At 38.4% G+C, this 12,220-nt stretch overlaps 1 protein-coding gene across 1 annotated transcript; it reads right to left on the reverse strand.

The window, feature by feature from the left end:
- Nucleotides 1-8,699: 8,699 nt before the first annotated feature.
- On the reverse strand, nucleotides 8,700-11,303 carry FSCB (fibrous sheath CABYR binding protein). The gene is made up of 3 exons (XM_044661989.1): nucleotides 10,673-11,303; nucleotides 9,669-10,600; nucleotides 8,700-9,542 (listed from the first exon to the last, which is right to left on the reverse strand). The coding sequence occupies exons 1-3, from the start codon at nucleotides 11,286-11,288 to the stop codon at nucleotides 8,856-8,858; spliced, it is 2,235 nt and encodes a 744-aa protein (XP_044517924.1). The 5' UTR covers nucleotides 11,289-11,303; the 3' UTR covers nucleotides 8,700-8,855.
- Nucleotides 11,304-12,220: the final 917 nt, after the last annotated feature.

A 12,220-nucleotide genomic window follows, 5' to 3' on the forward strand; every position in this document is an offset into this window, starting at 1 on the left:
TGCAGAAGAAAACAAATGATTTATCACTTATTTATTTCAGTATATGATTTAGAGTTTTGGTTTTAAAAGATTATTACAAAAATGAACAATATGGAAATAGGTTTTGAGTGACAATACATGTAAAACCCAGTGTAATTGCTTGTTAATGATGGGCTAAGGGAGGGGAAACAACATGAATCTTGTAATCGTAGAAAACTCATGTGTAAATATGTGACTGGAATAAAATAAAGGAAAAAACAAAAAATAAAACAAAAATAACAGCTTGGAAAAACTTGAAAAGAAAACATTAAAAAAAGGACATATGGAGCTAATTTTTTTTTTAACCCTTATCTTCCATCTTGGAGTCATTGACTCAAAGGCAGAAGAGTGGTAAGGGCTAGGAAATGAAAGTTAAGTGACTTGCCCGGGGTCACATACCTGGGAAGTGTCTGAGGCCAGATTTGAACCTAGGACCTCCTGTCTCTAGGACTGGTTCTCAATCCACTGAGCTACCCAGCTGCCCCCTAGAGCTAATTTTTTTAACAACAGAGCTATAAGAACATCAAATTAGGAGCCAATAATTCACCTGAGACTTTAGAGAATTTGAGTTTTTATGTATCACTTGTCATTTGTTTCTCTCTTTACCTAAACATTGTCCTTAATATAAGAATAAAAAAAAATTTCAGAATTTAAAATGAACTCATGATGTCTTTTAAAATTATCAGATACTTTAAAAGGGAAAATAATTTCACTTTGTTTACAATTGTCAGTGTAATTTTTTATATGTAAAATCTTTATTCAAAATTTGAGACTATACTAAAACATAATCAAAGCCATACTAGATAAATCTCCATACTAGATACGGAAGCCAATCGTGTATATATTTGTATGTAGTTCTTAGGGAAAACCATCTAATTCTGTTGCTTTCTCAAAATCTTTGTCTTTGTCTAATTCTCCTTTTAGGAAGATATCATCCCTATGTTATAATCTGACCACAAATACAGATTAAAATTGTAAGATTTTTCATACTTGCATCCTATTAAAGTAACTCAGGTATGTTCTAGTAACAATCTATCAATAGATTACCAGAACTTCTACTGCTCATCTGCATTTTCTATTGAAAGGAAAAGGAGAAACATAGTTATAATGATGCCAAGACTTGTCTCCTCAAGGGCACAGACCAACTTGACATATACCATAATAGAGGAAAAACTCCTTTAGCTCTGTTTGATTCCAGAGATGAGTCATACCTGACACCAATCACATAGCCACAGGGTATCAAAAGTCAGGTTTAGGATGAACCAGGTGGGGAAATTTCCTCTTCAGAAAAAAAAGCACAATGGGGAAACTGAGTAAAGAGGCCATGTCAAGGTTGTCCCTTCAACTTTTCCCAAGGTCAGACCTGTACTAATTCTCAGACTGTAGCACATATGATCTTCTATTATCCACTTCAAGATGACAACCATCCTTATAATCAAAAGTCGAAACTTATTACCAGTCAGATGATATCAATTCAGACAAATGCATTTCCAAATTATCTTACATAGAAAATCATTCATTTTATCACCTTTGGCATTTCATACTAATCATATTTAAAATCCAAGATGCAGTTTCATTCAAATAAAGAAATAACAATGTCAGGGCATACCATATTCAAGTCATTGCATTAAGCACTTCACAATCATTATATTTTGATCCTCACCACAACCCTGGGAGATAGGTATATTTTTTCCTCTTTACAGATCAGAAAATAGATGTAAGACAACTTGCTTAAGATCATATGCCTAACAAATTTCTGTGACCACAATGTAATCCATTTTCCCCTGTATTCTTCCTGCATTTTTTTTTTTTTTGGCACTTGATACGACAAGTAATAGAACACATTTTAAAAGCCAAATCATTTTTGTTGTGTTAATTAATAATCTAACTTCATCCTTTCTTTCCCGGGGGCTTTTCAGTCTCAACCGCAGGAGAAAGAGGAAGAGAGATTTCAAGTGGCAATCTCACATTCCCATTCCTTTACTTTGATTTAAAAAAAAAATTTTTTTTAAACCCTAATATAGAGGTCCTGCTCTATAACCAGAGACTAATCAGAGTGGTCTGAGTGGTCTTCAGATGCAAAGAATGAAACAGATTGGAAGCACGGCTTGTTAGCTCATTGTGCTTCAAGAAATACTGAAGGAGCCACTTTATTATAAAGGAAATTAAAGATCCCTTTCCCTCAAAAGCCCAAGAAAGTTTCCCACAGTTACAGAGAGCAAGATTTTTACTATAGTCAAAACAAAAACCTTAGAAGCCTCCAGGCGTAGACAAAAACCTATGCTAAACTATCAACTAAATGTGTTATCTTTAAGTGGAGCCTGGGACATCTCCTTTAGGTCGGAAAGCCCCGTCAGTTTCTCGGCCTTGATGGCATTAAACAATTTTTTGAGCCTCATTATTTTACTTTAATTCTGGGCAAAATGCCCTGCCAAGGGTTAGGCCTTGGCCTTACCAGCCATCTGTGTTCTCGGGCAAAGGGGAACAGAGTTAGCCCCCCTCCTGCTGGAGTGCTGAGAGCCCAAAGCTTTTTTAATAAGACTATAATGTATTTTGAAGGAAGGTGAGAATTATGAAAGGAATCAAAAAAGGAATCTCAGATTTTTATCTTAGATATCCCACACCTGTCTCGTCCCGTATTTAGATAGGGTGGAAAGATTGATACAAGGCTCTGCCGGTCTGTATTGATCTTTTGAGGGGGTCCAGATAAAAATATCTACTTGAGATTCTAATTTCTCTTAATAGCTCCCGACACCCTAATATCTTTTTTTATATATATCCTTCTATATTAATTTTATTTGTTATAGGGCTAGGCAATGGGGGTTAAGTGACTTGCCCAGGGTCACACAGCTAGGAAGTGTCTGAGGTCAGATTTGAACCTAGGACTTCCCATCTCTAGGCCTGGCTCTCAATCCACTGGGCCATCCAGCTGCCCTCACATTCTTTTACATTGAAGTTCAGGGATTCTAAAGACTGAAGAATGTGTCCTGGAATGTCTTTGAGGGGCAGAGTACTGAATTTCCTAATCATATCCTACACACATAACTAATCTTTATTCCATAGAAGTTTTCTTCTGCAATTTAGCACAAAATTTTATACAATCCCAATTAATTGCAATACTGCCACCTTCTGGGGTTTCTAAGAGCTTAAGATTATATTTTTTCTCATATTCTTTGAGCTTGCTTCTAATTTACCTAAACAATTAAATGCTATATAAAGCTTTTTTTAAAAGGGCAAACAGGGTTAAGTGATTTATCCAGGGTCACACAGCTAGTGTCTGAGGTCAAATCTGAACGTATTCCTGACATTAAACCTGGCACTATCCACTGGGCCATCTAGCTGACCCCATATAAAGCTTCAAAAGTTCTATTTCAGTCTTCCAAAAGACATTCCTGGTTCCTGATCACTTTTCCCCTCTTATCATTGTTAATATGTATTTCCATTAGCTACAACAGAACAGGGTCCAGATGATGATGGAGGTGGGGTAGGGGGTCCTTCCTTACAGATTCTTTTCCAGTTTAAATCACCCTTTCTATTCCTTAATAATATTTTACTCATTTTAAAGTTGCTTCCTGACTTAATGTTTTCTCTTTTCATGGTCAAGAAAGACTTGATAAAAGATGACTATAAAATACAATTCTAAAACTTTTCCTTTCTTTCTCCCTTAACTCTGGGGTTACTTTCAAACTAGCTGCCTTCCTTCATTACAATAAAACAGTAGGTCCATCGATCTTCAGGAAAAACTGTGATCTAAGTGTTATTTGCCCCTGAAATTTTTACAAAAACTTTCTTATTTTTTTCCTTAAAACATTCTACAGAATGGTACCCCAAAACTTTCTAAGATATTTCAGCATATGTTAAGTTTCTGCTAGGTGCTTTATCAGTACAGAATTAAAAAAAAAAAAAAAAAAAAGGAGTAAGTTCCTGGAACTACCCAAAGTCCTAGGAGTTCTCTCTTGTGATTTAAAAATAATAAATTTCCTGTTTCAAAATCCCCAGAATTCACTAAGATGTTTTTAGCAGTTCTATAAACCAGGAAAAAGTTTTCTTCTCTTACATGACTTTTTCTCTATAATCCCAATGTGGCCATGGAGTAGGAACAAGAATCTTTAATCTGGGAGAAGGAAATGCATTTTGGGGTACAACACTGGAGAGTATATAATCACCCATCCCGAGGCAAAAGGAACAGAACTGCTTCAAGTATTAATTTCATTAATTTCCCTCAGTATTTTAAATTCCTTTAGCTACAGCTTTTTAGCAATTTTTCTGGCTGGCTGTTTATTCCCCTTAGAAATCGTTCAAGGTGGCAGAATCTATAAACAACATTAAATACAACACAAGACAAACATTTTCCTACATTTTACAAAGAAACAAAACAAAGACAAAATAAGACAAATACATAACTCTTTCTAGCCTTAATTTTTTCAACATGGAATAATGAAAAGAGCTAAATTAGAGTAAAAATAAATTACCAGATGAATCTCTTGAAGATCTATGCTAACTGTCACATAATTCAATCCCATACAATTTAGTCATTCCTATAACTATTAGGAACATCCCCTGATTCTAAGTTACTAAAAAATCTATCCAGAGAATATCAGAGCAGTTTTCCTTAATAATTTCTTCTAATATTATGTCCAAGTTCCTTCTTTGATCATGGCTTTCAGGCAATCAAATAATTCTTTTTTTTTTTAAACCTTACTTTCTGTCTTAGAATTGATACTAAGTATCAGTTCCAAGACAGAAATACAGTAAGAGCTAGGCAATTGGGGTTAAGTGACTGGCCCAGGGTCACATAGCTAGGAAGTGTCTGAGTCCACATTTGAGCTGAGGACCTCTTTCCTGTCTCTAGGCCTAGCTCTCTATCCTCTGAGTCACCATGTCCAAAAATTCTTAAATTGTCTCTCCTGGGTCTGTTTTCCAGATCAGTTATTTTTCCAATAAGGTATTTCAAATTTTCTTCTATTTTTCCATTCCTCTGCTTTTGTTTCTTGATTTTTCATGGAGTCATTAGTTTCTACTCATTCAATTCTACTTTTCAAGGAATTATTTTCATTCAGTTTTTGTATCTTCTTTTCCATTTGGTCAATTCTACTTTTAAAGGAATTGCTTTCATCAATGAACTTTCATAGATCTTTTTCCATTTTTTTTTGTGCTTCCTTTACCTATTAACTCTTTTTTAAAAATTATTATTCTCTTGCACCACTCATTTTCTTTTCCCAATTTTTCTTCTGTCTCTTATTTGTTTTTTTTTTTAACCCTTAACTTCTGTGTATTGGCTCCTAGGTGGAAGAGTGGTAAGGCTGGGCAATGGGGGTCAAGTGACTTGCCCAGGGTCACACAGCTGGGAAGTATCTGAGGCCAGATTTGAACCTAGGACCTCCTGTCTCTAGGCCTGACTCTCAATCCACTGAGCTTCCCAGCTTCCCCCTCTCTTATTTGTTTTCATAAATCCATTTTGAGCTCTTCTAGGAGTTCTTTTTTGCTTGATTTCACATTTTCTTTTGAGGCTTCACATGTAAACATTTTGGCATTGTTGTTTTCTTCTGAGTTTCTATTTCAACTTTTCTTTAACTTTTTGTAGTCACGTTCTTTATTTTTTGGCCTATTTTGTGTCTTTTACATTTATGCTAAAGTTGAGTGCTGCTTCTGGGTAGAAGGGGCATTGTTGCAAGCCTCTTGGGCCAGGGGCCACATGGGCCTGGTTATCTGTGAGGTTGTGCTGGCAGTGTTAGGAACTATACTGGGCTTCAGTATGGAAGATCTGGCATCAGAGTTTACTAGGCTATGTGGGCCTGGTTGCCTTCTAGGCTATGTCAGGGTTACAGAGTGCCAGGATGCAGGGTGCATGAGCCTTGTTACTGGCTTACTGGGATGAGATCTGCTACCAGCTTACCTAGATGCTACTTGCGCTCCTTTACCTCAGTTAGACAGACCTTTCCTGTTGACCTAAGTTGTCTTGAGTAGAAAATTATTTCATTCTGTCCTTTTGTTATTTTGTTTTGAGGTTGTTTTAATAGTTGTTTAGAGGGGGTGGCTGGGTAGCTCAGTGAATTGAGAGCCAGACCTAGAGACAGGAGGTCCTAGGTTCAAATCTGGCCTCAGACACTTCCCAGCTGTATGACCCTGTGCAAGTCACTTAAAACCCCATTGCCTAGCCCTTACCACTCTTCTGCCTTGGAGCCAATACATAGTATTGACTCCAAGATGGAAGGTAAGGATTAAAAAAAAATAGTTGTTTGGAGGTGAATTTCTGAGAAATAAGGGACTTCCTGCCTTATTCTATCTTGGCTCTGTCTCTCCCATAAATTGAATTCTAAACCTAGCGCTTACCTTACCTTGGAATAAAATGAGATTGAGAACAGGAGTCTGTCCTTTGGAGGCAGTCTTCCTTAAAATTTTTTCTATGTGAAAAGTTAACCAGAGTACTCTAGTTTTTCTGAAAGGCTGTTATGCAGCCTAACTTGACCTCACCAAAACTGGGTGAGTAATTAATAATAATTGAGGAAACGATCTAAGCTATACACTTTATTAGCAAACAGGCACAATGGACTCTCCAGTCAGTTCAAAGACCCTGAATACAAACAAGTCATATAGTTTACTTGAGATGTATAATGGTGAAAAAACCTGCATCAATCTTCAGCTCTGACCAGGTTTCTGGTCACTAGGCCCTTAGGTAAGGAACTCTAAGCAGCTTTCCAGTTATGCAGAGGTAGGTTCAAATAACACAATAAAATTTTCTTAGAGTTCCCATAATTGAATAAAGTTTTATCACAAAGCAGAAAATAGACTAGATCCATAACTGAATAGAAAGGGAACTGAGCTAGATTCAGAATTAAGTCACAAGATGGAGTCAGTGTGTTTCACTCAATTCCTGCAGCACCTAGGTGTCATTTTCTACTCCAATATTCTCACCTTCCCACATCCAATCTGTCATCTAGGATTGTCAAGGCACTGGAGACAATAGGATTGATTTCAAACTAGGAATGAGAGGTTAGCAACAACCCTCTCCTTCCCTCCTGTGACTAAGAAAAGTTCACTGTCTGAGTCTAACTGTAAGGTTAGAGATAATGGACCAGATTTCTTTGGAGAGCAAACCAGATATCCTTGAAGGATAGGTTGGTGGTGTAAAAGTAGTAGATCAGATTCCCAGTGACCCATATATTCCTCAAGGATAGCAGATTTCCTTGATCCAAGAACAGAACAGCAGGAGAACTGGATTTCTAAACTTAACTCATTACAGACCAGCTGAATTTCCAAACTAAGTTCAGAGTCAAAGAACTATGACTTAGGCAGTTACAGGACAAAATCAATTAATTGTAAATAGGATAAATAAAAATGATATATAATCAATCTGACCTCATACCCCTTTTTTGAACATGCTATCAAATTCTCTTGGGGTATTTTTGTAGGGCTAGATCTTGTGTTCCAAAGGTTTCAAATATTTCTATATACTTCTACATAATTTGCTTTCTTTTCTATTTTTATTTTTAAAACTGTTCTGTCACATTTAAAGATTTAATAGCCAGCCAAACCCAAAAGATTCCCTGATTGCTAAGGAAACTATAAAATTTTCCTCTTTGTTCCATTGTCCAGTTGCCTTATAGTTTCTGGAGCTTTTGCTTTTTCCAAGCTTTTGGACATGTTTTCTGTCAAAAGACCTATATTTGTACTCTACTCCACTTTGTAATAATATTTATATATTCACACAGACCATGCCAAGAAAAACCCATATAGAATTTTAGGTGAACTATTTAGAAAACTCTGATAATTCTAGTTTATGCTATTTTGTTCCTTGTGTTCAGAGAGAATCATTAAAAAACAAACAAACATTTAAAAAAGCAGCTACGATGTGCAGCTAGATGGCTCACTGGACAGAGAGCCAGACCTGGAGATAGGAGGTCCTCTGGCCTCAGATACTTTCTAGTTTGTAATCCTGATTAAGTCCCTTAACTCCAATATATACTTTATTATATTCTATGGTGAGATACAAAAGAGTTCAGGCACAAAATATTCTTTTAAAAACAAACAAACCTCTAAAATGATGTTTGACCTGTGGGTAATTTATTATTTTTCCTTTTACCCTCAACATATTCTTTTGGTGAAATATTTACGGCCAGCTTCATAGGAATATAGGGAAATAAAAGTTTTGTAATGGAAATATGTATTCACTTAACCCTAGTCAAAATTTCAAGTGTAAAGTATACAAGAGTATATGGAAAATGTGATGAAGACAGAATAAAGAAATATTCATCTTGTAAGATAGTTGGAAGGAGAATAAAAAGTATGATGAATTATACAAAGTTCTAAAACTTTAACTGTGAAAATGAAAATTATAAGGAATGGTGAAAGATTTTCAGAGAAGGCTGTAATTTCTAAAACAAATACCAATTAAAAATGAATATCCTTCCTGTTTTGTATAATAGCAAAACAAACTCAAAGAAAGCCTGGATGAAGTCATACTGTTAAATATAGCCTTTCCAATAGAATTTGACAAATTTAATTCAACAAATATTTATTAAGCACCTACTATGAGCTGGGCACTGTTCTAGAAAGGGCTCATTTTTAAAAGACATTTTGAGTAATGACTTCCAATATATATGATTCTTTTTAAAAATAGGTCTTTTCTTTACTCTAATCTTATTTTTAGCGGCAATAACACAAGAAATTTTAAACCGCTTTCCTTTTTTATTATTCATTTTTCCAATATGTACTCCAATTGTGATGGTTCCTTTTCCTTTGACAATTCCCCTCGATACTTTCAGGGCCCTACCCTTTTCTAAGGTATGTGCTTAAATTTTAACTTGATACTATGATTCCTTTTTGGGGACTCTTCCTCACTCAGCTGTTTCAGGAGGCGGTAAATCAGAAGGAACTTCTGTCTGAGAATTCTCCATTTCAGCAGGGGGTTGCTCTAGCTCATCTTGAGGTGTTTCTTCTGGTGGCTCAAGTTCAGATTCATTCAGAGGAGCTTCCTCCTCAGGGGCAGCCTCTACTTCCTCAGAAGGAGGTTCTTCCTTGGGAGCAGCCTCTCCTTCCTCAAGAGGAGCTTCTTCCTCCGGGGCAGCCTCTCCTTCCTCAAGAACAGGCTCTAATCCCTCAGCTTCTTCCTCAGGGGCAGCCTCTACTTCCTCAGAAGGAGGTTCTACTTCTTCAAGAGGAGCTTCTTCCTGAAGGGCAGCCTCTACTTCCTCAGAAACAGGCTCTAATTCCACAGCTTCCTCTTCAGGGGCAGCCTCTCCTTCTTCAAGAGGAGCTTCTTCCTCAGGAGCAGCCTCTCCTTCCTCAGGAACAGGCTCTAGTTCCCCAGCTTCTTCCTCAGGGGCAGGCTCTCCTTCCTCAAAAGGAGCTTCTTCCTCAGGGGCAGCCTCTCCTTCCTCAAGAGGTGCTTCTTCCTCAGGGACAGCATCTCCTTCCTCAAGAGGAGCTTCTTCCTCAGGGGCAGCTTCTACTTCCTCAAGAGGAGCTTCTTCCTCAGGAGCAGCCTCTCCTTCCTCAAGAGGAGCTTCTTGCTCAGGGGCAGCCTCTCCTTCCTCAGGAACAGGCTCTATTTCTCCAGCTCCTTCCTCGGGCGCAGTTTCTACTTCCTCAAGAGGAGCTTCCTCGGGGGCAGCCTCTCCTTCAAGAGGAGCTTCTTCCTCAGGGGCAGCCTCTCCTTCCTCAAGAGGAGCCTCTTCCTCAGGGGCAGCCTCTCCTTCCTCAAGAGGAGCTTCTTCCTCAGGGGCAGCCTCTACTTCCTCAGGGGCAGTCTCTACTTCCTCAGGGGCAGCCTCTACTTCCTCAACAGGAGCTTCCTCCTCAGGGGCAGCCTCTACTTCAAGAGGAGCTTCCTCCTCAGGGGCAGCCTCTACTTCAAGAGGAGCTTCCTCCTCAGGGGCAGCTTCTACTTCAAGAGGAGCTTCTTCCTCAGGGGCAGCCTCTACTTCTTCAGAAGGAGGTTCTACTTTTTCCTTAGGTGCAGCCTCTACTTCTTCAGAAGGAGGTTCTATTACCTCAGCTTCTTTCTTAGGGGTAGCCTCTACTTCTTCAAGGAAAGCCTCTTCCAAGGGAGAGGCCTCTACTTTTACATCCTCAAGAGGAGCTCCTTCCTCAGGAGGCAACTCTGTTTCCAAAGCAGGAGACTCTGGTTCAATAGGAGCCTTTTTGTCAAAAGATTCAAGTTTAACAATAGAAGTCATTCTTATTGCAGAGCCAGATTCTTCAGGGGGTTCAATAGCTGAGGCTTTACTAGCCCGATGGCTTGCCTGGGAAGATGAAATTCTAGCAGCTTCAGTACTTCCCTGGGCAGAGGTGACTTTGGCACTTACTGGGGAAGAGAAAGCTTTGCTAACACTTTTTTGAAGAGACACTGTTTTGCTACCCCTAGCGCTTGCCTGGGTAGAAGGAATTCTAGCAGCTTCAGTACTTCCCTGGGCAGAGATGACTTTGGCACTTCCTGGAGGAGAGAAAGTTTTGCTAGCAGAAGCACTTCTGGGAGGAGGGGTAGCAGCTTCAGTACTTCCCTGGGGAGAGAAGACTTTGGCACTTCCTGGAGGAGAGAAAGTTTTGCTAGCAGTAGCACTTCTGGGAGGAGGGGTAGCAGCTTCAGTACTTCCCTGGGGAGAGAAGACTTTGGCACTTCCTGGAGGAGAGAAAATTTTGCTAGCAGGAGCACTTTTAGGAGAAGGGGCAGTTTTGCCAGCAGAACTTTCTCGGGATGTTCTTGGTGTTGCTTTAGGTTCCACAGTATCTTCTGGCTGACATAATGAATCCTTTTTGCTTCCAGGCTTAGAAAGCGCCATGAACTCTGCCTCACTCATGCCAGTCTGCTGCCACTTATCCACCATTATCATTTCTCTGCACATGCCATAGTAGGCCATAAGAGCCCAATCTCCAGTGCAACTTGTCTGCTGAGATCTGTTTATCAAAGAATGGCTTGGGCGTCTGGATAACGAAATTTCATGTTCTTTAGATGGTTGAGCAGGTTGTTCACACTCAGATTCAGATTTTGGGGGTAGAGTTTCTTCCTTCTTTGCTACGGGTTTTTTTTTCCCTACTTTACATTCCTCTGTCTGCTGGGATTTATCTGCTACTTCTTGTCCATGTTTTCTCCTCTGCCAGGTTTGTTGAAGCTGAGAAGACAATCTGACTTTATCACATTCTTTAGAATGCTTTCCTTTGCTTTCATGTACATTACCATGGCTCATGACAGGTTTTGGTGTTGCCTGTTGTGAACCTGTCAGGTGTTTCTTTTTCTCAGTGACATCTGTTTGCTGGCATTTATCTACCATTGGTTGGGAAGGTTTCCTTCTTCTTCTCATTTCTTGCCTCCCCGCTGAAACAGGTTGATCATGTTCATTACTTTCTTCCATTGTCACAGCTGGTGATTTCAATTTGGTATTATTCCTTAGGCTACTTATTGTCAAAATTTTCTGAAGTGTCGGGTGGTTAAGCTTTTGATTTCCTTTGTGATGGATTAATCACAAGTGATTGTACTCTGTCTTACATTCTTGTTGGATCCCACTTTATTCAATAAGCCTCGTTCCGGTTTAATCTCAGTTATGAACAGAGTCTCACTTCTAGAAGTTTCCCTCAAGGGTCTATGACATCACTGTTATGTCTACCTACAGAGTTCCATAGTCTTCTCAGGTTCTCATTACACGAGTATACATTCATAAGCATTAGCTGCTAGTTGCTAACATACTAAGTGAAAGGAATCAAGCAGTAAAATACAACACACTCCTCCAAGAAGAATCTTCAATTCTGACATTTTTAGTTTGTCAGAGAAGAAACATTTTTAGGGTTCATTCCAGAATCTTTTCATGTTTACTCTACTGAAGACAGTTGTGTTGAGTAGATTTGGGGGAATTCTGCAATGTTTTCTAGGGAAGAAAAAAACTGAAAACATATATTTGAGAATATTTTATCAATGTTTGTTTCAGAGGGAGAAACAAGGTGAAGAACTCAAGAATTTGAGAGTCTGTGGCTTGAAAGTGAGTGAGTTCTTTTTTTGGATCATGTATATTTAATTCTCAGGAACACAACATTTGACTATCTAAATGTATAGAAAAATGTATGCTGTGTTTGGTTCCTAGGTCAAGTGGTGATACCTATTTATAGTTATGTCTCATTTAATAAAATAGTTTCAAATGAGAAATATAGTAATTTTTTGAGATGATGTCAGGTGAAACTAAATTCATTTATTGAAATGATGACTGGATTT

Source organism: Gracilinanus agilis, chromosome 2 (genome assembly GCF_016433145.1).
Source record: "Gracilinanus agilis isolate LMUSP501 chromosome 2, AgileGrace, whole genome shotgun sequence".
Taxonomy (NCBI): Eukaryota; Metazoa; Chordata; class Mammalia; order Didelphimorphia; family Didelphidae; genus Gracilinanus; species Gracilinanus agilis.